The sequence below is a fragment of the Podarcis muralis genome, chromosome 14 (assembly GCF_964188315.1).
Source record: "Podarcis muralis chromosome 14, rPodMur119.hap1.1, whole genome shotgun sequence".
NCBI classification, from domain to species: domain Eukaryota; kingdom Metazoa; phylum Chordata; class Lepidosauria; order Squamata; family Lacertidae; genus Podarcis; species Podarcis muralis.
In genome coordinates, this window is record NC_135668.1 from 48,952,445 (window position 1) to 48,978,852 (window position 26,408).

Below are 26,408 nucleotides of genomic sequence, written 5' to 3' on the forward strand. Positions count from 1 at the left end.
GTGGTTTGGGGCAGGGACCGCAGCATCCTCCCTTTTTTGGCTATTTGCAGGGGACCATTTTTCAGTCGAGGGCCGCATTTCTGTTTGGAATCGGCCAGCAGGGGCCACATGCTGGCAGTGGGTTGGTGCCAGAGTTAGAAGAGAGCAGGGCAGCCCCTTTCATTCTGCCCCTTCCTCCTTTTTCAACCACCCAATCCCCTTTCTCTCTCCTTGCCCAACCTCTTCCCCCTCCCACGAAACCAGGGTGAGGCCTGTGCCTTGCCTATACCCGGCTGATAGGAGAATGCCAAACCTAAGAGACAGGCAAGAGCGCTCTAAGAGCTGGATTAGGCCAATGGCAAAGCGGGGCCTGAACACGACAGCATTTACCCTATATCACAAGTGCTTTTAGGTCATTAACGTGTTTTAATTTACTTTTGATTTGTATTGTTTTCGGTCCCGGACTCCCTTAGGGAAAAAGGTTGAAGTGGAAATGCAACCATTTTTTCCTCTTCCCTCCCTTGCCCTTGTCCTTGCGTGATGTGTTTTTAATGTTTTGGTATTTTTTAATAAAAAGATTGGCTTTTAGGAACTGTCTTGTTTAGACTATACATTAAGCTGCTCCTGGGAGCCTTTTTGGCTGAGCAGCAATGCTTAAAATAAAAAGAAATGAAAATATTTAAATTCAAATTTTAAACTTGAAGATAGCGGGACAGGCTCAGCAGAGGTAGTATTGGGGCTGGCAAGCCCTTGGCGGCCTAATCCATCCTTTTTATACGTGTGGTGTAGGGAACCAGCATTCTGTTGTCTCCTGCCTCTGAACTTTCCCCCGTTTTCTCTGCAGGTATACATCCAGCACATGCGCTCGAAGGACACAGCTCACCCGCGGAAACTGCGCCTGGTTCGGAAAGGCAACGAACCGCCTGCCTTCACCCGCTGCTTCCATGCCTGGAGCGTTTTCCGGAAGCCTCCGGCCTAAGCCGCTCGCTGATGGCGGTGGCCTCTCCATGGGACTCTATGGCACCTGCTGGACCTCAGTGCTCAAGTAGGGGCGGTACAGCTGTATCCTGGTGTGTTTTTTTAAGACCAGCTGATTGGACAAAATGTTACTAGAGGAGGAGCTAGAATTTGCCCCTCCCCTTTTAAAGAAACAGCACCAGCCTATTAAGCTCCCCCCCCCCCCCTTTACAAACCACTTTTCACCTCAATTTTTCTCTCTCCTCACCACCTTGGGGCAGTGAAATAGATGCTGCCTGGACCCACTCTTGCGAAAACATTGCCGCTGGGACTCTTCCCACATCTACAGCATCACTATGTTGTTTTTCCCACTTGCACAGAGATCTTTTTTATATAGTATATTTAACAGAGCGCACGTGAGCTGCGACTTCTTATTCTGCTCTTTGAGAGCACTGCAGCCTGGACCCAGTTTGAAGTCTGTAACAGCAACCTCTCTCCTGCAAACGGATGGCCTGTTTCTTTTTGAAGTAAGTTGTGCTAGGCAGGGCAGAGGAGCGAGACGACTGGCGCCTTCAACTTGGGCAAAAGAGTTCGCAGTGCACTTAAAAGACTTCAGGAAAAACCGTGACGGAGAAGTCCATTTTAAAAAAACAGATGAAATAAAATCAAGTTTATTGCTTTTAAAAGTTGTTATCTGCTGCTAGACCTCATGGATGCAAAAAATGTCTCCTTTGAAATGTATGGTGACTTGTGCATTTTGAGGAAAAGGCAGGCATACCTTTTATCTATAAAAACCTACCATGCAATCGCTGCAGTTGTCCTTTTATAGGTTAGTATCTTGCAGAATTCCTGTACGGGAGGAGGAAATAGTGGATATTTTACATTCATGTTTTGGTGACTGGCCTGGTCTTTCATAAAATTGCTTATTTCCAGCAGAGTAACGTTTTTAAGTGTTGCCCCCTTTACACTGAATTTTCTGTGTCAGAAAGGGAGAACCTTTTCAGCTGCAAAAGCTTCCCCCCACCCCAAAAAGGATTTGGCCTGTTCTAGGTCATGTCCATGCTAATCTCCATATTATAAGGTGGGTCCTTAATCTGCTTGTCTCTTCAGTGGGTGCTGCAAACAGCCTCTAACCTAAGCAGGACATGAGACGACTTCCACCATTTCAAAGCCACCCTTGTCTGCCCCCTTCAGAAGGCAGGAAGTTCCCACTGCCTTCTTCCTCCCTGTACCGGGGACTGGCAGCTGCAGTAATACCCCGGTCCTTCGTGGGGCTGGCGCTGCTTGTTCCTCCTTACGCTTTTCAACGACGTGTCCGTATAATCACGAAGTTTGGCTGCTGATACATCACAATGTTGGAAAGCTGATATCGCCCAGGCTTACCTGGGACTGATGGGAGTTCAAAACTTATCAGGAGGCCATTAGGCAAAGAGAAACCCAGAGGTACGCTCTGGCTACGTTTGTGACCTCGGATGACAGCAACTACCCTGTGAAATGGGGCTGGGGAACTGGATCCCACCTATCAGTGGCCTGACATCATGATTCAAGGTGCGTTTGAACATGGCTGTCCGCACATTCCACTCGCTTAGCTGTTCTGTGATGTTTTCTCCATTGCTATTGCATCACTCCCATCTGGAAGGGCACCCTAGCACAACAAAACATGAGACTTTAAAAATAAAACAGAATGTTTTTGGCATAAGCAGCTGCAGTATTTTCTGCAGGGACCTACAGGTTATGAACGGACTGGAAACCAAGCTGTATATTGTGAATGCTTTGCAGACACAAAACAATATTGATCACATTTAGCTTCCTCCAATACCATCATGAGCACAAAGTCACCGTGAACCCACAATTCACAGGGAACCTGGAACAACAAGCCACACATAAGCTTAAGATATTATTAAATGCTTTATTTTTTCCATTATTAAAAACCTGTATTAATAACTAAACAATGCTAAATCCGTCATCTGAGCAAAACAAAGAAGGTCCCAACAGAGAGGGTACATTCTACCAAGGAAACTAACCCCCCCCCCAACTCCCTTCCACAATTAAGTCTGCCAAAAAAAAATATTAAGACACACAATGGCACGTTTCCACTATAGAACTCCACTCTGTCATTCGCTCACAAACATGCGCACCCGTGCAAAATCACACACTCACACATGCACGCCTGGGTTTTGGGGGGAGGGGGCGAGGAATCAAACCGTACCAAAAAAAAAAAAGTCTGACAAAGAGTTTCCTGTAACATCATTATCCAGGAGGCAACATCTGGGCATTAAGCAGTGAGGAAATGATCCCACGCATGGAACAGACAGCCACAATCTAAGGCAGAGCCCACACTATTTTAAGACTTAATACCAGCTTTCGCCAACTTGCTGCCTTCCAGATGTTCTGGACTACAACTCCCAGAAGCCCCAGTTGGAGAAAGCTGCTCCGTGTTCCAGGCCTGAGCCAGCATCTGTACCTGTCCGAAATCCAATTTTACAAATATATATAGCGGCTGGCTCCCCTCTCTCCCCACTTGGCCAAACTTTTCTTGGCACCAAAATGTCAGCGGTGGGAACAAAAAACGAGGAAACAACTCGTACTGTAAGACCTCAGCGAAAGAAGAAAGAAACAGAACAAGCCAAGACCAGAACTCAGCGCTTTGTCGTTGCCAAGGTTACCTTGGCCACAAGACAGGCCACAAAGGCCCAGAGCTTCTGCCAGCAGGAGGTAATGCCAAAGAAACACAGGTAAGAGATGACTGCTTATTAAAGCAGAGGTAGAGGAGGAAACTCGGCCTTCCAAGTGTTTGCTGGGCTGCAACGCCCATCATTCTTGAGCAAGGGCCATGCTGAATGATGGGAATTGGAGTGCAACATCATCTCGAGGGATGCTGGTTCCCCACCCCTGTATTAAAGGCTGCCTGACACACTCTGCCCACCTGCGAGAAGCACATGCTTTCCACAGGCAAAGGAAGATGGGTAAGTCCAGGCGTAGCCCCTTGCAAGATGCAGCTGGATGATTTAGGTGGCTCACCCAAACACAGAGAGCACGACTTGCCAGTCATTGCACACCATCTCCAAATCCATTCTCCAAAAAACCTCAAGCGGATTACAAAAATCCAGGGGCTGGGAAGAGAGTCCCACCTTTTGACACAAATAAGGTCCTACAGATTTCCAACATCCCACGCTTGGCTGGAAAAGAAAGGCTGCCTTTTAATGGCAAAACAGGATTCGGCAGCTGTTTTCAGAGGGTGGCCTGGAGCTGGTGACTTGGAGCCCTTTCGAGTTCAGGATTCATAAATAAATGAAAATGTGACACGAGGGACAGAATCAGGTGGGGGAAGCAAGGCGTCGCAGCCTCTCTGCCTGACAGATGCACCGAAGATGCTTGGGCTCTCCGGATGTCGATGGACCACAACTCCCATCATCCCTGACCATGCTGGCTGGACATCTGGAAGGCACAGATTCCCCTCTCTCTGTTAAGGGGGGAGATTTTAAGAGGCGGCAAAAGGAGGAGACAAGGAGTAAATAATAACACACTAGGCAAACAAAAAAACAAAAACAGATCTAGCTGCTTGTGTTAAACTCACTGGCTTCAAACACCAGTGCATGATCATAACTCTCGCCAACCAACCAGCAGAAATAAAATGTGATAAATGTGTCACAACAGGGCCACGTGTGCATAGCAGTACACTTTTGAACCTGCCGCCAAAGTCCCACGGCATACCAGCCTGCTTCCTAAACCCACCTGAAGATCACTCGGCAAGAAATAAAAGGCATGTCATCTGAGTATTTTGCCACGTCATTGCTCTATACATGGGTCACAGGGCTGGCATCAAACAGAAGGTGTCAAAATTAGCAAGCCAAAATTTCAGGAAGGAAGTTGCCGCCTTGTGGTAATTACTGGACCCAATGCTCCTTGGGTCGGGGAGCGTGTGAACCTGTGACCCTCCAAATATTGCTCGACTCTTAGCTCCCAGCAGCCAGCAAGGCCAAGGGTCAGGGGTGATGGGAGATGTCGTCTCACAACACCTTGAAGGCCATCCTTTCAGATAAGGCTGAGAAAGCAAATGGCACAGCTCCTAAAGAGCACTGCAGTGCGAGATGCAAACACCTGTACTTTATGAGTTCCATATTTCCAGTGTCCCTTCATGCACCTCTCCTCCTTCCCCCCATCCTAAAAAAATGCACAGTTCCTAGAAAAGGAGGATCAGGGGACGCCATCAAACAGGAGACGCAGGAAATTCACTCGGACGTTTTCTCATTCGGTGCGAAGCTTGCAGCCATGCAGAGGTAACAAGAGCTCTCTTGAGCGGCTGGTTAGAACTTCAACCACATGGAGGGAAGATGTGCAGCTGCAGGTGGGTTTCCTCGTAGATCCGTTTCCCGAAAACCTGCCTCTTGCGCACCCAATTTGTACAGCTGCGCCGCTGAAAGAAAACCCTTCTGCCCAACTAGACAAAATGTTCTCTGCAAGCCAAGAACAAAATAACAACTTTCCGCCAGTATTACAAAAGAATTTCTTCAGGTTGGGCTCTTCTCCAAAGAGTTCCCCGCTAGCACCACAAAAGTGGGAGGCATTTTGCCATAAGATCAAGGCCTGTTTTCCCCAGCCGGCTGATGCAAGAAGTTGCCAGAAGTAGGGTGGGATGGGGTGGGAAAGCTCTCAGAAAAAGGGGGGAAAGGAGAATCTGGAAGTATGTAAACAGAGCAATTCAGCCACTCGATCCCAAGAGGTTTCAGAGAGGTGTACCAGGAAGCAGAAACAAAACCATCCGTCAAGTGTGTCTGTATATATCTAAAAAGGCTCCTTTTTCGTGCAAAGTTTGATGCTGATACCTCGGCCAAAGAGAGGCTGGTTCAGTCTCGGTGGGATCCTGACGCCACAGGCAGGCCCCTCCCATGCGCCCACCCTGTGTCTCGTTTTTGCTTTTTTGGGAAAAGGTTTTAAGAGTTTTAGTGTGTGTTTTTTGTGCAACGGAAGAGACAACTTGGTCCTGTCGAAGAGGTTGGCACATTTTCCTTTTCTTCATTTTTTTCCCAAAAAGAAGAAGTTGGTGATTGCAAACTTGGGAGAGGTACCAAGGAAGAGGTGATAGGGGAGACCCCCAACACGAAGAAATCTTCCTCATGAGTCCACTTCCAGGCCGTGCGGTAGAAAAACGTTATGACTCTTTGTAATTAAGAAAAAGGAAGAAAATGCAGAACAGGGTCTCTGGAAGGAGAGGAATGGGAAAGACCAACGGTCTGTTACCACACAGTCAAAAGTCTTTTGTCCCTGGGGGGTGTTGAGCGCCAAAACAGGCCAATGGGACCTTGTGTGGTATCTGCAGAAGGAACACAGAATTATGAGCTGGATATTCTGCAACTAGACACATCCACTTACAAAACTTCAGTTTCCTTATTTTGAAAAGCCTACACTCTCTGCCTAGTTTTCAAGTTGCGTAGTAAAAACCCAAAACAATGCAATGGCAATAAAATGAATAAGAAACTGAATCAGTAGGATCAAAACGTTATCCAAACCTAGAGTTGCCATACATCTGGAATTTCCCAGATTTTTGTCTGGGAAAATCTGGATGTATGGCAGAAAAGGGCATTTTTTGGCGGAAAAGAAGCTCAACCATTTTGGGCAAAACTAAAAAAATCTCAACAATGTTGCCAAAAAAAGTTTTTCTTTTCACTGTTTGAAATATGGCAACCCTATCCAAACCTGCATTAGGTTTAAGTCAAATTAGCATTGCAAAATTTGCTCTGCTGCTGTTAACTGAAAGAGGGTTACATGCAGGCAGGCACACCATTAAGTCATATGGCAGTGAGTCACCTGACTGCCATATGACTTCAGGGACATGTCACGTGATGTCAGGCGTTTCCCATTAAGGGCAGCAAAGATTCCCGTTGCAGCTGCAAAGGAAGAACCTGCCTTTGCCGCCACCGCTGGTGTCAGGTGTGGGAAAGGCGAAGGTGTTTCACCCAAAATGGACTCCCGGGTCAAATCCAGGGGACTTGCAGATCTAATGTGGTTTCTTTCTTGCCGCTGACCTATGCTAAGCCCTGAAGTCTAAACCAGAACCCCCATTCTGCTCAGACCCCTCAACCTTATCCTCTGAAAACAAAAAATAGGCTTAAAAATTATGTAGGCAAGACCTGAGGCCTAGAAACCTGACTCTTTCCTCTTCACAGGACGTACCTCATTTGATCAAGATCCCTGGGGAACGAGCCTCGTCCTCATTTATGTTCCTCAGATTTCTCTCTGCTTCCTCCGATGGCCTGCGAGAGATCAGGGTTTTAACATTATTTATTTAAAATGTTTTCAGTCTGTGCTTTTGCCTCACAGAACCCAGGGCATGGCAGAGATGGTTATCGTTTTGTCCCTAGCATTTGGGGATATACTGCAACTGAACAGGGAGACTTTCCTCTCAGTATCCAAATCAGGGGAACCAAGCATTATCAACCGTAACATTTTTTTAATTAGAAAAAAGACATTTTAAACTAAATAACAATCACTGGAATGGTTTGTTTAGGTTTACTCCTCGCCCATTTCACAGATTTTAAGGCGAAGTTATCAGGTCTTCCCATCATCATGCCATGTAGTTTATATATAGATAGATAAACATATATATATTAGAACATTTGTTCTAATATATATATTAGAGCATTTGGCTCTTCAGCCAAAAAGGCCCCCAGGGCAGCTTACATACAATCAAAACAAGGTGGTTTACAATCTGAAAAAACCCATGACACACAAGGGGAAAGGGACAGGGACGGAAGAGGAAAAACCAAAACCCAGACACCAATTTCTAAACAGTTGTTCCTCTATTGACAAGCTGGCACAGTTCAGGGGCTGGGCTTTTGGATAAGCTGATGGGAGCGAGCCTGGGATAGCTCAGTCAGTAGAGCATGAGACTCTTAATCTGAGGGCCGTGGGTTCAAGCCCCACGTTGGGCAAATGTTTCCTGCATGGTAAGGGGTTGGACTAGATGACCCTTGGTGCCCCTTCCAACTCTACAATTCTGTGATTGATTCTCTCCCTCCCACAGAGGCAGTCTGATGGAATGGCTAGATAGAGATAGGTCTAAAATAAGGGTGGAGACTTACGCCAAGTAATCCTTCACTTCCTCAGCGGTGATGTCTCCGGTGGTATCCAGTGGGGTGTCGATGCTGTTATTGGGTGAATCCACTGGCGTTGGAGAGAAAGAAGCTTGGTGTTCATCTGGAGACCCTGAGGGTTGGAGAAAGGGAGAAGAACCTTAGAGGAGCGCTGACAGATCAGAATAAAGGCCCGTCCATCTGCTCCAGTCTCCTGTCCTCACCATACGGCCATTAGCAGAAACCCACAAACAACAACAACAACAATTTATTAATTATACCCTACCCATCTGGCTGGGTTTCCCCAGCCACTCTGGGCGGCTCCCAACAGAATATTAAAAACACGATAAAACATCAAACATTAAAAGCTTCCCTAAACAGGGGCTGCCTTCAGATGTCTTCTAAAAGTCAGGTAGTTTTATCTCCTTGACATCTGGTGGGAGGGCGTTCCACAGGGCGGGTGCCACCACCCAGAAGGCCAAATGCCTGGTTCCCTGTAACTTTACTTCTCACAGTGAGGGAACCGCCAGAAGACCCTTGGAGCTGGACTTCAGCGTCCAGGCCGAACAATGTGAGTGGAGACGCTCCTTCAGGTATACTGGACCAAGGCCGTTTAGGGCTTTCAAGGTCAGCACCAACCCTTTGAATTGTGCTCAGAAACATACTGGGAGCCAATGTAGGTCTTTCAGGACCGGTGTTATGTGGTCCCGGCGGCCACTCCCAGTCACCAGTCTTGCTGCCGCATTTTGGATTAGTTGTAGTTTCTGGGTCACCTTCAAAGGTGGAAGGCCCCAAACAAGACCTGAGTTTGCCCCAGTTGCCCCAAACAAGACCTGAGCACCACAGCGCTCTCCCAGCAGCTGACATTCAGAGAGCAGAGAGCACAGACATATCCCCTAGGAAGCACCAGTCAGCATCATCTTAGAAAATCACACCATCTGTTGTCTTCCATTGAGCACTTTGTTGATGGACCATTTACTACAAAGGGCAAGCCACAATGCCCCGATACATCGCTTTTGGTTTTGTTTTTAATTGCACAGAGTAGTCTTCCGTCAAATAAAGTATCTCCAGAGCGGGAGTGGACAAACTTTTTCAAGCCAGAGGGGCTGCATTCAAGGATGGCCAACTGTCCGAGGGCCACATGCCAGTGGTGTTTTGAGGACAAAATGGCCACCAAACACACACTTGGATGTCTGAATCACCACATACACACATACATAGATAGGCATAGGTATATACAGGCCCACAATTGCAGCACTGGGTCAACACAAGGGGTTTCAGTCTTTCATCTCACCTCAGCACTGTGAGGGGGAAGATGGGCTCTGACTAGCTACTAATAAGAAAAAAAACAGGCTTTGTGGACCTGATCAGGCCTCTGGACTCACCAGCCCCACTTTGGGCCATTCACACCATATATTTAAAGCTCAATGGTCCCTCTTTATGTTTGCAACTACAGCAGCTCGAAGTTGATATGCCCAGAGGTGGAAAGAGGGTATAATGCCAACAAAGGAAGAGTGGCAGATGGAAGTGGTAAAATATACAGAAATGAATAGAATAGAATAGAATAAGAGGTTGAGATGAGAGAGAGAGAGAGAGAGAGAGAGAGAGAGAGAGAGAGAGAGAGAAGATTGGAAAGGTTTCGTAGATAACTTTTTAATATGCTTATGGTAATTTCCCAAGTAAACAGGAACAGAGTAAATTCACCCGTAGTGACTTATGGAGAACTAGAAAATGAAAAGACAGGGATTCATTGTAATATGTAGTGGAAAAGAAAATCGTGAAGTGAATCATGGAAAGTGGAGGGAAGTTGAAATTAAATGTGTAATTGGCATTTGGACAATCATTCATTGTTCTTATTGTAAAATGAAAATGATAAATAATTTTAAAAACCACAAATAAATAAAGCAGTATACCATTTTAAAACAGTTATGGCTTCCCCCAAAGAATTCTGGAAGCTGTAGTTTCTTCAGGGTGCTGAGAGTTGTTTAGGGGACCCCCCTGTTCCCCCCACAGAGCTACGATTCCCAGTGCAATTTAACCATAAATCCCTTTTTCCCAGGGAACTCTGGGAATTGTAGTTCTGTGAGGGAAACAACTCTCAGCACCCTTAATAAGCTACATTTCCACGATTCCTCAGGGGATGCCACGGCTGTATAAAGCACTGCCATAGCGCTCTGCATGTATGGTGCAGGCATAACCCTAGAGAAATGAAACTTCTTACAAAAACTTGCAATTTTCTCAAAGAGTGGAATTCACGTTTTTCAGGGGAACAGCCTGGCGAGGATAAAGCAGTTTTGAAACCGAGCAGTTGAACTTTCCCCTCAAGCTATTGGGAAAGGTTACATCAGAACTGCAGCAATGGCGGCAAAATCAGAAGAAGCCATTTTGTTCACTATTCCCTGATATTGATTAGGAAATCGAGCTGTTCCCTTACGGTCGCTGCTGGCAAGGGAATGGCTGGCCTCTGATCCTTGGAGGACGTGAGTCCCGTTGGCCTGGTTCAGTTTCGGCATTGCTGTGAAGTTGTTCCTGAAATGACAAGGGAGAAACCTTTATTGTTACCAGGCTGAACATGACATCGTTCAGACAATTAGTTAATAGCACGTTTTAAAATCAAAATAGCAACGGTGAAGACCCCTCAAGCGAAAAGTAACTGTCGTATGAAGGGAGGAAAGGCAGGCTTTAAACTGGGAGAGAGGAAGAGTTTTCGTCCCAGGGACCGCATCCTTTCTTCAGCAACATTTCGGGGGCCACATTCCGCTGGTGGGCGGGGATAGAGGGGGAAGTGGGTGGGGCCAAAAGCAAAGTGGGTGGAGCAAGAGGTGATTTCTTCCCTCCGTACAATGTGGTACATCCCACCCAACAAAAATTGAGACTCTTCAGCCTCCATTCAGGAAAGTGAGAGGCATTAGCTAAAGGCCCCTGGACGGTTAAGTCCAGTCAAAGACGACTATGGGGTTGCAGCGCTCATCTCGCTTTCAGGCTGAGGGAGCCGGTGTTTGTCCACAGACAGCTTTCCGGGTAATGTGGCCAGCATGACTAAACCACTTCTGGTGCAACGGGACAATGTGACAAGTGCCAGAACGCACGGAAATGCCATTTACCTTCCCGCCACAGTGGTACCTATTCATCTACTTGCACTGGCGTGCTTTCAAACTGCTAGGTTGGCAGGAGCTGGGACAGAGCAATTGTCAACCATGCAGACTTCGCAACGCCTCAGGTTTGCAACCGAGGGTCAACGTTTTAACACGCACGCTGCTCTGTCTATAGCCAAGGTTGTGTTTACTGCATGCGAAGGAACAACAAACATCTGATCACAATAGCAAAGACAATTAAAATCTTCTGCAGTGAGGCACGCCAAATCCTGCAGCCTGCACAAGATATGCAAATTGAACATACTTGCGTGATTTCTCCCCCTTCGGCGTTAACTGATTTCTATAACTCAACACTTCCAAGCATCTTCCTCTTTAAGGACTAGAAACTTGACTCTCTTTTTTTAAAAGGATCCAAGATTCTCAGGAAGCAGAATTCTGTGCCCGCTGCAGTTCAGCAAAGCAACAGCATCCTGACTGTATACACAAAGCTTCCCCTTCAGGTTTGCAGACAGCCCAGCTATGTATAAAACAAGTTTTTCCCTCTACCATGAAATATTTTGCCTGCACTTGAAGTCACGGTGGTACTCCAATCATTTCCTTCAAAGCCACTGTTGCTGTTTAAAGAGCTGCACTTACCCGAGGCAGGTGGAGTCGTGCACACGGCTTGTGTCCAGCCCACACAGTGGCTCCGTGATATTCCTGGTGCTCAGGGAAAATCGCTCAAACTCCGACGGAGAGATCAAATAGAAGCCTGAAAACAGAGATGGGGGAGCCAACACTGATCAGTCTCTGTTTCCGATGAGAGTCACGTGGCCCCACCAGCAGAATCCACTTCCTTAGCACAGCATAATACACTGACTGTAGGTTTTCCTTCCGGTTTTATGGGTAAACAGGACAGCTTTTATTGCAGCGCACTGATCTTTTTTAAAAATCTGACGGTTCAAATGAAAGCGTTCACAACTGAAATGATTGGGAAATGATACATGAGTTGAAAAAAAATGTTTAAAATAACCTTTTCTTAAAAAAAAACAACCCAAAGCCTTTTTTTAAAGAATTTTAGGTGCCGAAATCCCAAGAGAGCAGAAAGGACTACCACACATCCACGGCTGTGTGGATGTTATTGGCCCAGAGCTGGAAAGAAGATAAAAGTCCCTACCAGAGAAGAATGGCAGATTACTGTAAATTGATGGATTATGCCAAAATGGCTTAAGATGACCGGAAGAATCAGAGATCAGGAATACCAAAGTTTTAATAAGGAATGGGGGAAATTTATAATTTATCTTAAAAACCATTGCAAGCAGCTAAAATCTTTGTAGGATTGGAATAACACTTGTAGTTTAATGAACATAATGAAGATGTAAAAGATTTGGATTATCATAAAAGATGCAGGTTTTGAATTATGGTGCTGAATGAGTCTCTTGAGAGTCCCATGGATTGCAAGAAGATCAAACCTATACATTCTGAAGGAAATCAGCCCTGAGTGCTCACTGGAAGGACAGATCCTGAAGCTGAGGCTCCAAGACTTTGGCCACCTCATGAGAAGAGAAGGAAAGACCCTGGAAAAGACCCTGATGCTGGGAAAGATGGAGGGCACAAGGAGAAGGGGACGACAGAGGACGAGATGGTTGGACAGTGTTCTCGAAGCTACCAACATGAGTTTGACCAAACTGCGGGAGGCAGTGGAAGACAGGAGTGCCTGGCGTGCTCTGGTCCATGGGGTCACGAAGAGTCGGACACGACTAAACGACTAAACAACAACAACAACAAAAGATGCAGGAGGAAATGATTGACAACAGGACCCACGAAGGGAAGGAGGGAAGTCCAGGAGATTCCTTGAATCGTTGTTTTATTGTTGTATGTTGGATATGTGATTGTAAAACTTCAATCTGAAAAACCAAATAAATCCCAAAAGATTAAAAGAAAAAGAGTGTTCAGAACTGCGATGGCTTGGGCTGATAGGAGTTGGAAGTCCAGAATACCTGGAAGGCTGCTTCAACCTAAACAGCCCCCAGCCCCTTCACCTGCTCCAACTCTTCGATCACCCCGGTCTAACTTGCCCCACCCCAGGGGCAAGTTCTCAATCTGCTTTTTTTTAGCTCTAACTAGCTCAACCCCTAGGGATGCAGGTGGCGCTGTGGGTTAAACCACAGAGCCTAGGACTTGCCAATCAGAAGGTCGGCAGTTTGAATCCCCACGACGGGGTGAGCTCCTGTTGCTCAGTCCCTGCTCCTGCCAACCTAGCAGTTCGAAAAGCACATCAAAGTGCAAGTAGATAAATAGGTACCGCTCCGGCGGGAAGGTAAACGGCGTTTCCGTGCGCTGCTCTGGTTCGCCAGAGACGGCTTAGTCATGCTGGCCACATGACCCGGAAGCTGTACGCCGGCTCCCTCGGCCAGTAAAGCGAGATGAGCGCTGCAACCCCAGAGTCGTCAGCAACTGGACCTAATGGTCAGGGGTCCCTTTACCTTTACCTTAGCTCAACCCCATAGTGCCTCATCATTCCCAGCTTCTTCCAGGTCTCAGTGTCCCTGCCCCACGGTGCCCCCTCTTTCCCTCTGGGTCTAAGTCTTCCTCCTGCCCCACGTCGCCTCCTTGCTCCTTCCGGGCTCACCTTGCCCGTATTTGGTGAAGACGCACGAGGCGATTCCACTGATGTCCTCCTTCCGGATGCAGTCGTAGTGCACCTGCGGCCGCAGACCGGGCACCGTGAAGACGTGGATGTCCCCCAGGTTGGTGAGGCACGCAAGGCAGTTCTCTGCGTAGTCCTCGCACGCCGCGCTGACAAAGTTCACCAGCCCCACTTTCCGTACCCGGCAGCCCTCGTGGGCCGTCAGCTTGAACTTGGTTTTGGCGCTGACTTTGGGCAGCGTGAAGACCTGGAGTGGGAGACAGCGGGAAGTGAGTGGGGGGAGGGCGCAAGGAGGACGTGCAAGGCTTTAGCTCCGCCCAGCCGAAGCTCCGCCCTCCCTGGCTCAGGAGGGAGCTGGTTCTCAGAAAACTAATTTATTTCCCCTGAAAGAACTGCATCTTCTCTCTCGTTCCCAGAAGCTCAAGGCAAAATAGCAGCCCCCTTGCCAAACTTGCAGGACAACAGCACCCACCCAGGTTTTGTTAGGATCAGCCTGGTGCCTATTGCTACTGGTAGGGCAGAAGGCAGGGAGCTCAACAGTAGGTGGCGCCAGAGAACCAGTGACAGGCAGAGCCAACCGATTCCAGTTTTGTCTTTATCCTCTTCGCTGCCACGCTCTACAAGGGCAGCACTGACACAGAGGATGTGGAGACAGAAGCAGCTGGCAGGCAGACAATTGGGAGAGAGGGCAATGCTTTGCCTTCACTCTGAATGAGCGGTCACCTTTGGCCTTGTTCATAACTCAGCACACCCCCTCTCAAAAAAAAAAAAAAAAAGGACTGCTGAGGACACTTTTCATGAACCTCCCCGACTCAGCCCTCGTAAGATTGAGGTGCCAGTGGCCCCCAAGGGCACTAGATACCCAAATAACTTTCTCACATGGCTAGAGATTCTGCCCCTCCCTCGGGATTACCTTGAACTGCTCTTCTGAGGCGATGAGCACTGAATGGCTGCCCTGCAGGTCGGGGGCTTTGGCCAGGTCCCGCGAGACCTCGTACGGTTCCGGCAGAGGGTTCCCCCGGCCGTCTAAGACGGCGATCGACACCACGGGCGCTCTGTGCATGAGCTGGATCTCCTTGCCCAAGACCGCCTCCACCGAGCGCTCGGAAAACTTCTCCTGCGAAGGGACCTCCAGGGCATAGGCAAACACCGAGCCAGAGTTTGTGCCGGCCCACATGGTGGGCCCATGATGCGCAGCTGGGGGGGGGAAGAGGGGAGGGGAAAGACAGGCAGTGAGAGAAGGCATCCTGCAATGAGCTGAGGGCTGGGATGGATGACCTCCCAGGTCCCTCTCAGTGCTACGATTCTAAGGGCCAAGAACCTTATTTTTGAGTTTTTATATTGCAAACCACTCTGTGATCTTTGGGTGAAGGGCAGTATAGAAATGTAATTATTATTAATAGTAATAATAGTGGAACTATAGTGGAACATAGTACAAGTTTAGCGCTCATTTCCATATTACAGTGGTCGGGTTACAAAAGCTTCAGGTTACAGATGCTTCAGGTTACAGACTCCACTAACCCAGACCTCGGGTTAAGAACTTTGCTTCAGGATAATAACAGAAATCGTGCGGCGGCAGCAGGAGGCCCCATTAGCTAAAGTGGTGCCTCAGGTTAAGAACAGACTCTCAGAACGCATTAAGTTCTTAACCAGAGGTACCACTGTATTTGCAAATGATTGTGTTTTTTCTGGAGGCAAGTAACACGAAAACGAGCACCAAAGTTGCGCTTTACTTCACTGTAAGTTCCAAAAGTGGCTTTTGCATCGCATGAAAGCTCAAATATAGAACTAAGAGTTAGCGAAATGTAGTGAGAGCGGAATAAACTGCCTTTTAAACGTGGCAAGTGACCAATTCCAGGACTGATGCTGCCTGGCTTTCCCAACTAGATGCCCTTCAGGCGCTGTCAAACTACAACTCCCATCATCCACATGGGTGTCTGGGACTGTTGGGCAGTAGAGTCCCAACCATCCCGGACTCCGGTCCCTTTCCCCCCGCGTTGCACCTCTTCCTCCTCCTTACCGTCTCGGAGGAAGGTATCGGCGAAGTAGAGGCAGCGCACGACTCCCGACAACGAGTCGTCGGCCGAGCGGGGTTCAATCCGCCGCTGGACGGGGGTCATCTCCACCTCGTGGGGGCCGGGCTGCTCAGCCAGCTGGGCATTTGCCTCCTGCACCTGACGGGGGCAAGAGGAGAGGAGGCAGATTCATGTCAAGCCATCGCCAGGGATGAGAAACAGTTCGAGTGATGCTTCAAAAACAGTTCCGTGCCACCCTGCTCTACAATATCACATTCCCCATCCATCCTCAACTAGGACTTATGGCCCCATTTTTATCTTCCGTTTATCTTTTTATTCTGTTCTCCTCTTGAGACTGCTGAATTCTGACTCACCCTTGACCACTGGCCTTGTTGGCTGGGGGTCACTGGGAGTCAGTCAGAGGCCAGCAACAACCAAAGGGTTCCCCCTGATCTAGCCCAATGCTGCTTATCTTGACTGGCAGCTGTTCCCAGTACGTTTCCGAGCAAAATTCAAAGTGTTGGTGCTGACCTTTAAAGCCCTAAATGGCCTCGGTCCAGTATACCTGAAGGAGCATCTCCACCCCCACTGTTCTGCCCGGACACTGAGGTCCAGTGCCAAGGGCCTTCTGGTGGTTCCTTCACTGCGAGAAGCAAAGTTATAGGGTACCAGGCAGAGGGCCTTCTCGGCAGTGGCACCCGCCCTCTGGAACACCCTCCCACCAGATGTCAAAAAGAATAACAACTACCGGACTTTTAGAAGACATCTGAAGGCAGCCCTCTTTAGGGAAGCTTTTAATGTTTAACAGATTACTGTATTTTAATATTTTGTTGGAAGCCGCCCAGAGTGGCTGGGGAAGCCCAGCCAGATGGACGGGGTATAAATAATAAAATTGTTGTTGTTGTTGTTATTTATTCTGCACTCCATTTTTTGCCTTTGCCAGGCTCCTTTTCACCGGGAGACCTTCCCCTTTCTCCAATCAGGGCCTTTTGAGGTTCAGCCCCTTCCAAGAAGCATCTCTCCCCCGAAACTGGGAAACGTAAAGGCTCCCTTCCCTTTCTGCTGCCATGTTTACACACCAGTCCCAAAACCTCAACCTCCCTCTCCCTTCCTTCCTCCCTCCTTCCCTTCCGTCCTAAACCTTTGTTAGGGTTTAACCCAGAACTCGAACCCGCAGCTTTCCTAACTGGGCACGCGCCCCAGTCCACTCACCTTGCTTGAGGGGCTGCTGGTGTTGACCCTCTTCTTCCCGGACACCCTGCTTTTTCGGATCCTGCGGAAGGACTGCCGGAGAGACTTCTTCAGGGACTTCACCCGAGAAAGAGGCCCCTCCATGGCGAGGGAGTCATTGGGGTGCAGCGTGCACCTGTTTGAGAGACAGCAGAAGGGTGGATTTGATTTAAATCAAATCGATTTAAATCACAATTGAAATCACTAGTCAGTAAGACTTGATTTAAATAAATTTTTTTTACAGAAAGACTCATTCTTGCTGGTATAATCTTAATATTTACAAGCAGATGAAGGTTTCATTTTTGGAATAATAAATTTTCAGAGTAGTTTTTACAGTTACAGTGGTACCTTGGGTTAAGAACTTAATTCGTTCTGGGGGTCTGTTCTTAATCTGAAACTGTTCTTATCTGAAGCACCACTTTAGCTAATGGGGCCTCCTGCTGCCGCTGCGCTGCCAGCGTGCAATTTCTGTTTTCATCCTGAAGCAAAGTTCTTAACCTGAGGTAATATTTCTGGGTTAGCAGAGTCTGTAACCTGAAGCATATGTAACCTGAAGCGTATGTAACCCGAGGTACCACTGTATATCAAAAAAATCTGATTTGGTTATACTATTAGAAATACATAGACGGATAATTGTGACATTATTGTGAGGTTTAATAAGTTAACTGTTAATATTAGGACAACTTTTCTGCTGTACTTTATTGGAAGGAGAAAAATAATCATTTCCTCAATAACAATTTAAACAACTTATTTAACTAAAACAGTAACATTATAGCATATGTATCCATGTTTGTTAACTGATGTGGTTAAATGTTTTTTTTTATTTTAAAAAACTTAAAACTAAGTTTCAGCACACATGCAAAACTTAAAACAAATCCTTATTTCCCGATGAATAGCCTTTGGACTATAATGTAACTTAAATAGAAAACTATCTTTAGAAAGATTTTTCCTCCAAAAGCCTTTTATTTTAAAAACCCCATTTAAATTTAAAAAAATCTGATGCATTAGTGGGTGGTAGGTATAAAAAGGTTGACTACCCCTGCTTTATAGGGTCAAAACCAGCACTCTGAATTGAGCCCGGATACGAATTGCTTGAGGATTCAAATGAAGGTGCTTTCACCTTAAAACTCGCCCTGCCCCACCCCCCGCCCCCTACCTGGCCAGCACAGAGTTCCTCCGGTAGTAATCGTACACCCCGAAACCGTGGCTGGTCCCAAAAGCCACCAGGTTCCACTCGGAGTGCAGCGTGACGGCCGTCACGGCCGCCGGGGGCATGCACTGGACAAGGACGCAGGGCTGGAAGCCGGGGGCGAAGGCGAGGGAGCCGTTCTTGGGGGCGAGGCGGTCGTGGCCCTTCCACGTGAAGCCCTCGCGGTCCTGGAGGAGGTCGACCACGGCCACGTTGATCAGGTGCTCCGACTTTTCGTCGGCGAGCTCCATCACCAGCACCTGCCACGGGGGGGGGGGGGGGGCAGAAAGACAGGGATCAGGGACAAGAGGAAGGTGCTTCTCAGTTTCACACTGGACCCATGTAATTCAGGGCTTTGTACCGTATTTTTTGCTCTATAAGACTCACTTTTTCCCTCTTAAAAAGTAAGGGGAAATGTGTGTGCGTCTTATAGAGTGAATGCAGGCTGCACAGCTATCCCAGAAGCCAGAACAGCAAGAGGGATTGCTGCTTGCACTGCGCAGCGATCCCTCTTGCTGTTCTGGCTTCTGAGATTCAGAATATTTTTTTTCTTGTTTTCCTCCTCCAAAAACTAGGTGTGTCTTGAGGTCTGGTGCGTCTTATAGAGCGAAAAATACGGTATATACAGTGGTACCTTGGTTCTCAAATGCCTTGGTACTCAAACAACTTGGAACCCAAACAGTGTAAACCCAGAAGTAAGTGTTCCAGTTTGCGAACCCTTTGCAGAAGCCGAACATGCTCCGTTTTGAGTGTTACGCTTCCGATTTGAGTGCCACACTTCCGTTTTGAGTGTTACACTAAGGTCTGTCTGTTTTTCCTATTTACAGTGGTACCTCAGGTTAAGTACTTAATTCGTTCGGGAGGCCCGTTCTTAACCTGAAACTGTTCTTAACCTGAAGCACCACTTTAGCTAATGGGGCCTCCCGCTGCCCTCGGGCCGCTAGAGCACAATTTCTGTTCTCATCCTGAAGCAAAGTTCTTAACCCAAGGTACTATTTATGGGTTAGCAGAGTCTGTAACCTGAAGCATCTGTAACCTGAAGCGTATGTAACCCGAGGTACCACTGTATTTTGCATTTTTGTTTTTGCGGCTCTTTTTGTTTTGCTTTTGTGGAACCCAGTTCAGCTACTGATTGATTGATTGTGTGACTGCAGTACATTGATTATTGCTTTCACTTTATGGATCAATTGTCTTGTTAGATAGTAAAATTCATGTTAAATTGCTGTTTTAGGGGTTGTTTTTAAAAGTCTGGAACAGATTAATCCATTTTGCATTACTTTCTATGGCAAAGCGCACCTTGGTTTCGGAAAGCTTTAGTTTTGGAACGGACTACAGGAACGGATTAAGTTTGAGAACCAAGCTACCACTGTAGCAGCACAATAACCTGGAACCCGGCATGGCAGTGTGGTTGCTTAAGCAGAGGTCTGGCATGCTATTGACCACCTGCCCTCATCATTTGCCCGGCCGCTGCAGCTTCCGGGCCATGCAGGTGTGGGCAGGTTAGGAGGGATTGCATCACAGGGTTCAGAAAAATTACGCCTTTCCCAGTTACCTGCCCTGCTGTGCCAGCCACCACCATCTTAGCTGTGTATTTGCACAGAGCAATCTTCTGAATCCCCAGCCTGGGGTCATCGCTGTAAGGGTCGAAGCAGCCAACCTGGAAGACAGATATTCATGCATTCATTTCCAGGGAGAGAGAGAAGCAAAGGATACGAAGATCAGAGCCACACAATTCCCTCTGTAAGAAGAAAGCAGTCAAGTGCTGTATATATTGGAGTGTGTGTTCATATGGTGGGAGTAGAAGAGAAGATCACAACGGGTATCTTTCTGCAGTGTTTCATCAGACCGCGTGAACAAAGTTTCCCAAACTGGTTGATACTGAAAACACTGCCCCCTCTCCCCACAGTCCATGGGTCGAAAAGGGCGTGGGGTGGGAAAGATGCCTTGCACTCAATGAGCAAGCATGCAAATGTTTGTTTAAAAAAAAAATTGTTTAAAAAAAAGGCAATAAATACTTTTACGTAGTAGATGAGGTTCAGACTACGAAAGTTTCCATCCAGCTCAAAAGCTGCAATGACTCCCTTCCTCCACTTGGGGGCACAATTCCACAAGCAATAGCCAAATCTTTTTTAGAAAAGAGAACTGATTTTAAAAGATGCATTGCTGAATTTGTTTAGAAAAGAGGGAGACGAGTACCGACGTAGCAGAAATCAACACAGAGCGAGCTGCTTCTCTACTCTGAGGCTCCATCAGCATTGTGCATTCAAAGCCGTACCCTACCACTTGCAAGAGACGCTAGTTCCCCCAAAGAACCCTGGGAGCTATAGTTTGTTAAGGGAGCAGAGACACACACACCCCATTCCTCTGAAAGAGCTACAATTCCCAGAACTCCCAGGGAAGAGGGACTTACTGGTAACCTGCGATTGGACTGCAGGCATAAAACAAAGATTTCTCCCTAAGCAAGGTAACTAACAATTGTTGTTTGTTTGTTTTGTTAATGTTGCTCTTGTTGTTGTTGATTGTGCCCCACCCATCTGACTGGGTTGCCCCAGTTCCTCTGGGTGGCTCCCAACAGATAAAAGAGCACACTAAAACATCAAACATTAAAAACGTCCCAATACAGGGCTGCCTTCAGATGTCTTCCGAAGCTCGTATAATTATTTATCTCTTTGACATCTGACGGGAGGGTGTTCCACAGGGCGGGTGCCACCACCGAGAAGGCCCTCTGCCTGGTTCCCTGTAACCTTGCTTCTTGCAGTGAGGGAACCGCCAGAAGGTCATTGGAGCTGGACCTCAGTGTCCGGGCTGAACAATGGGGGTGGAAGGCAATGGGAAGATCTCTATCTATACCTGTTGAACCGCACAGCTCAAGAGACACAGAGCTACTGTGAGACGAGAGGAGTCACTCTGCCCCAATGAGCAAAGAGCCCCCCACCCACCGGTGCAAAGGCATTTGGAGGGGGGGGGGTTGGTACCTTCCGGAAGGGCGGCCAGTCCTCCTCGCAAGACTGGTTCAGGCTGTCGTTGTGCTCACAGTCCGTCTGGAAAATGTTGGCCGTGCCCAGTTTGTACAGCGGCTTGAGGGAGACTCCCGAAGCGTCCCAGAACCGGACGGTGCCGTCTTCATGCCTGTGGAGAGGAAGGTTGTTTTTGGCAAAGGCTGGTTGTGAAAAATATCCCTAAGATTGTGAGAAGAGCCTTGCTGGTCAGGCCAGGCCAGGCCAGCCTCCTGTTCTCGCAGTGGCCAACCAGATGCCCGTTTTGGGAAACCCACAAGCAAGGCCTGAGACCCCACAAGAGCCATCTCACCGCTGGTGAATCCCCGGAGCTGAGGCACTTGGGAGAACAGGAAACTGAACTAGATGGGCCTGCTCTCACAGCTTCTCGTCTTCTGACCTGGGACTCTCTTAGCTTGGGTTCCGAGAAGGAATTTGTCGGCATCTGTCTCAAGAGGCAATGGAGTGCGCCTCCGAGGGTGAAGGCAAACTGCTGTGTTAGTAGCACCCAAGTGACCTCCCCAGGGTGCAAGCTTGGGCAGTGTATAAGGAGGTCCTGAGCAGCCCAGATGTCAAGCCTCCCCCCCCCCCGGCCTCGCTGATGGGGTCCAAAAGAAAGCAGAGCAAGACGTTTGGTGCCAACTTGGCTGCAGGAGTTGCTGGAAGGCACCATCCAAGGCACCATCCAACCGCCTTAGGGACTCCACTCCGGATTTGTGTAGGGTTGACTCCTTAGCCCAGGCATGTCCAAAGTCCATTTTGGGGGCCTAATCCGGCCTGCCGGTCGGTGCAATCCAGTCCCAATCCAGCTCAACAACTTTGGTCGGCCCTTTCATTCATAACATCTGGCCCTCTTTGAAAAAAGTTTGGACACCACTGCCTTAGCCTTTGCTTCTCCCAAAGATATCCTACAAGGCAGAATACTTGCAACTTTAAAAAAAATCCTTCCAGTAGCACCTTAAAGACCAACTAAGTTTGTTACTGGTATGAGCTTTCGTGTGCATGCACACTTCGTATCTGAAGAAGTGTGCATGCACACAAAAGCTCATACCAATAACAAACTTAGTTGGTCTGTGTGATGGGAATTTTATGGTCTTAGATATATGGCAATGTTCATAACCGCACATACATAGATCAACACAGGAAGGCCAACCTGGAACCATTTTGATTCCCAAACTGACCAAATCCTTTCTCTGCAAGGTTAAACTGGAAAAGCCTCCCCATTGTCTCTTTCCTCACAAATCCTGTCTCAAGGATATGTCTGTTTGAATAAGGTGTGAGCCTGTGACCTGGCCCAGGAAATAAGTACCATTACCACTACAAAAGAATGGCCAGGCTCCCCAGGCAATCCAATCAAGTAACTTGCCAGACAGGAGATAAACTGTGACAGGAGAAAAACAACATTTAAATTTCTGTGATGTAGGTGGGATGTATCTGAGGGGTGGTCTTAGGATACACCCCTTCTGTGATGTATGCATAATGTTTCTGGGATGGGCTTGATCTAGAGAATGGGAATTTCAAAAGTCTTTATAAGGTCTTGCACACCATCTTTCTGGGTCCTCCTCCTCTCCTGCGTGTGAGGGAGTACCCTGTTGCAACAGATCAATAAAGATCAAGCTTACTAGCTGCTTTGCTTCTCAATATTCTCTGGTTGGCCTCTGTTATTCTCTCCTACCAATAGGGAACCTATGTAAGGACTCTATATGGGCTCTTGGATACCCCATAAGGGAAAAGGGCATATTTTTATTTACAACATCTGTAAGCTGCTACTGGAAGGATTTTTTTTATTTTGTTTCGACTATGGCAGACCAACACAGCTACCTACCTGTAACTAGTACTTGCAACTTGTTTCAGCTGCATGGAACCTTTCGGCCTCCAGGCGCTGCTGAACTACAACTCCCATCATCCCTGGGCATGTTTGCTGTGAGTGGAGTGCTGGGAGTGGAAGCTCAGTAATGCTTGCAGGGCCAGAGGTTCCCCCCCCCACACACCTGGTGTGCATGCTTATTGTGGCACAACCTAGCAGAACCTGTTGCCAGAAGCATTTTTATGATTATTATTTTACAAATGGCAAGGGATAAATTGCACACTCTTCTCCTCCTGCGCAGGGACAGACTCTCATCTGACGCCTAGGCCGGTTGTGGCTAACCTTTGGCTCAACAAGTACTGTCGCACTACAATTCCCATCAGGTCCAGCCAGCATTAACGGTGGTCAAGGATGACAGCTGATGTGGTGCAGCATCAACAACACACCCACCCCACACGTCCTGCAGACTGGTGCACAAATGACCTCACTGGCAGAAGAAAAGTGATTTCCCCACAAAATAATCTGGCTGCAAGAATCTGGGGTTGCCAATATGTTCACAACTCTGTCCTTGACAGTATTGCAGCTAATATATTCAGCTCTGCTAACTCACACCCCTACTATGAAAGCAAACTCTGTCCTGCGCAAAGAGGAGATGCAATCTTTTTGCAAACACACTTTTCCAATCATCTGATTCCTCCCCGACTTCTTCCTTTGCCCCTCGAAAGCAAAACCTGAAAAGTCCAGTTTTTTATTATTTCCGCACACTGAAGGAATTCGGGAGGCGCAGATGCCAAATATTACCAGATTGCCCTTGGCGGGCGAGAGAAAAAGAGAGCGAGTTAAGAAAACGAGATCAGGTTGCAATTGGTTTTGGCAACGGCATTTTGGAGGGCTTTATAGCAGTCCATTCCACATGGCGAGGGGAAATGCAGCGGTTGGGAAGGAGAAGCAAAATACAGGGAGGAGAAACCACCCCTTTGGAATAGATTTCCCTGGTCTTCTCCCCCTCACTCTGCTATCTCAACCAGGAAAAAAGAACCCATAACAAGTGACTCATTGCACATTTCAGTTGTAAGAAGTGCTTTGTTTATTATGGCCTCTCTAATCCTTGCAAGCATGCCTGTAAGGTAGGACTGCACCGGTTATCCCCATTTCGCAGGTGGGAGGGCGGAGAGAATAACGGCTTGTGTGTGGTGGCCAAAAGACCCCAACTCACGGCTCAAGCGAGAACTGAAAGGGCCGCTTCCTGCCCAGAGAGACCACCGCAGGTTGGCTGCGAGCCAGGATCTGGCCGGCTTGCTCCGACTTCCCTGCCTTTGAAGCCTCCGCTCAGGCCAGAACATCTGCTGCCTCTGGCTAGCGAAACCTTGGCTGCGCTCCCCAAGGGGGAAAGTGAAGACTGGACCACGTAACGCTTGACACCAAGCAGCTCAGGAGTTGCCAAGAGGGAAGGAAGGCGAGGAGAACGAGAGGGGAAGCCCTCAGCAAGGACAACTGATGCATTCTTGCGAGGCAGCCAAAGCAAAAGAAGCGAAGGGGGGGGGGGGTGGGATTCTCACTACATCCAAGGAGAAGGGGGGGCTCTTCCTGTTCCAAATTTGCGCTTCCACAAACCAAACAATGCTTTATACCAGGCGCAGGCAAACTCGGCCCTCCAGATGTTTTGGGACTACAACTCCCATGATCCCTAGCTAACAGGACCAGTGGTCAGGGATGATGGGAACTGTAGTCTCAGAACATCTGGAGGGCCGGGTTTGCCTATGCTTGCTTTATACACAAGGTGCACCTTGCATTCCAACTTCTTAAAACTGCTGAAAGTTCTTCTGTTCCGTCAGTTAAGACTGCATCTGTCCCTTACGGTTAGCTGATTTCAAACTATAACACATTTTTACATGGGTTTTGCTGTATGATTTTGTGCACCACTGTTATAAACCGCTAGGTGTTTTCTTACTATTATTATTAATAGTGATGTGTAATTGTAAAAAAAAACCAAACCCCAAATAAAATGAAGACGCAAAGTGCAGAGGGGACCTGAGCAATGTAAGAAATCTTAAGCTGTTTAAATTGGTCTGAAAGCAGATAAACTGCAATGAAAAGGAATTGCTTATTATATATTTAAAAAGGGTATGATCTCACATTCCCTCTATTTAAATGTGCAGTGCAGATGAGGCCTGGGAGCCCCCAAAGCTGTAGGGCAGTGTTTCTCAAACTCAGGTCTCCAGCTGTTGCTGGACTACAACTCCCATCATCCCTAGCTAGCAGGACCAGTGGCCAGGGATGATGGGAATTGTAGTCCAAAAGCACCTGGAGATCCAAATTTGGGAAACCTGGTCTACACACTGACTGGCGGCACCTCTCCAAGATTTCAGATGGAGTCGCTCCGAGTCCTAACAGGAGAAGCTATTGGGAACTGAACCTGGGACTTCCTGCATGCAAGGCAGATGTTTAGCAAACCGAGTTGTGGCCCTTCCCCAATCTTGCAGAGCTGGTGCCCTCCAGAAACTGCTGGACCACAGCTCTCATCAGCACCACACTGGTAGGTGCTGACAGCATCTGAACACCACCTGACGGGCCCCCAGCTTGGAAGAAGGATGCTCTCCAACATCCTGCCTCAGCTGCCTTCTGCCTTCCAATGCAAAAGAATTCGCACTCAGCACAAACAACATTACATGGGAGGAGGACAGCCTGGGGAGGAACCAAAACACAACTCACCCGGTCAAGAGAAGCCCCCGCTGGGTGGGTTCCTGTGAGAGGCTCCTTCCTCCATTGATGGGCCAGTTCTGCTAAGAGAGAGAGATAGAGACAAACGTGGGAAAAGAGAACTGTGGCCAAAGAGTGCAAAGGCCCTTGTATTATTATTGTTATTATTAGTAGTAGTAGTGTCAGGGCCGCGGGTGGCGCTGTGGGTTAAAGCCTCAGCGCCTAGGACTTGCCGATCGAAAGGTCGGCGGTTCGAATCCCCGCGGCGGGGTGCGCTCCCATCGTTCAGTCCCAGCACCTGCCAACCTAGCAGTTCGAAAGCATGTCAAAGTGCAAGTAGATAAATAGGGACCGCTTACTGGCGGGAAGGTAAACGGCGTTCCGTGTGCTATGCTGGCTTGGCAGATGCAGCTTTGTCACGCTGGCCACGTGACCCGGAAGTGTCTCCGGACAGCGCTGGCCCCCGGCCTCTTGAGTGAGATGGGCGCACAACCCTAGAGTCTGGCAAGACTGGCCCGTACAGGCAGGGGTACCTTTACCTTTATTATTATTATTAGTAGTAGTAGTAAGGTAAAGGTAAAGGGACCCCTGACCATTAGATCCGGCAGGAAGGTAAACGGCGTTTCCGTGCGCTGCTCTGGTTCACCAGAAGCGGCTTAGTCATGCTGGCCACATGACCCGGAAGCTGCACACCGGCTCCCTCGGCCAGTAAAGCTAGATGAGCGCCGCAACCCCAGA

General features: G+C 48.0%; 2 protein-coding genes across 2 annotated transcripts in view; one reads left to right on the forward strand and one right to left on the reverse strand.

The window, feature by feature from the left end:
• Positions 1-3,006, forward strand: part of FLII (FLII actin remodeling protein) — a 54,205-nt gene extending 51,199 nt beyond the window's left edge. The window contains exon 30 of the mRNA XM_028706595.2: positions 824-3,006. Coding sequence (XP_028562428.2) covers positions 824-958 — 135 coding nt within the window. The 3' untranslated portion in view covers positions 959-3,006. The remainder of the gene's footprint in view (positions 1-823) is intronic.
• The window catches only part of LLGL1 (LLGL scribble cell polarity complex component 1), an 82,575-nt gene continuing 58,998 nt past the window's right edge, over positions 2,832-26,408 (reverse strand). The window contains exons 11-23 of the mRNA XM_077918664.1: positions 25,683-25,753; positions 21,143-21,296; positions 19,720-19,824; positions 18,135-18,427; positions 16,961-17,114; positions 15,754-15,907; positions 14,647-14,930; positions 13,716-13,980; positions 11,741-11,855; positions 10,444-10,538; positions 8,019-8,142; positions 7,111-7,190; positions 2,832-6,250 (exon numbers count right to left, since the gene is read on the reverse strand). Coding sequence (XP_077774790.1) covers positions 7,112-7,190; positions 8,019-8,142; positions 10,444-10,538; positions 11,741-11,855; positions 13,716-13,980; positions 14,647-14,930; positions 15,754-15,907; positions 16,961-17,114; positions 18,135-18,427; positions 19,720-19,824; positions 21,143-21,296; positions 25,683-25,753 — 1,893 coding nt within the window. The 3' untranslated portion in view covers positions 2,832-6,250; position 7,111. The remainder of the gene's footprint in view (positions 6,251-7,110; positions 7,191-8,018; positions 8,143-10,443; positions 10,539-11,740; positions 11,856-13,715; positions 13,981-14,646; positions 14,931-15,753; positions 15,908-16,960; positions 17,115-18,134; positions 18,428-19,719; positions 19,825-21,142; positions 21,297-25,682; positions 25,754-26,408) is intronic.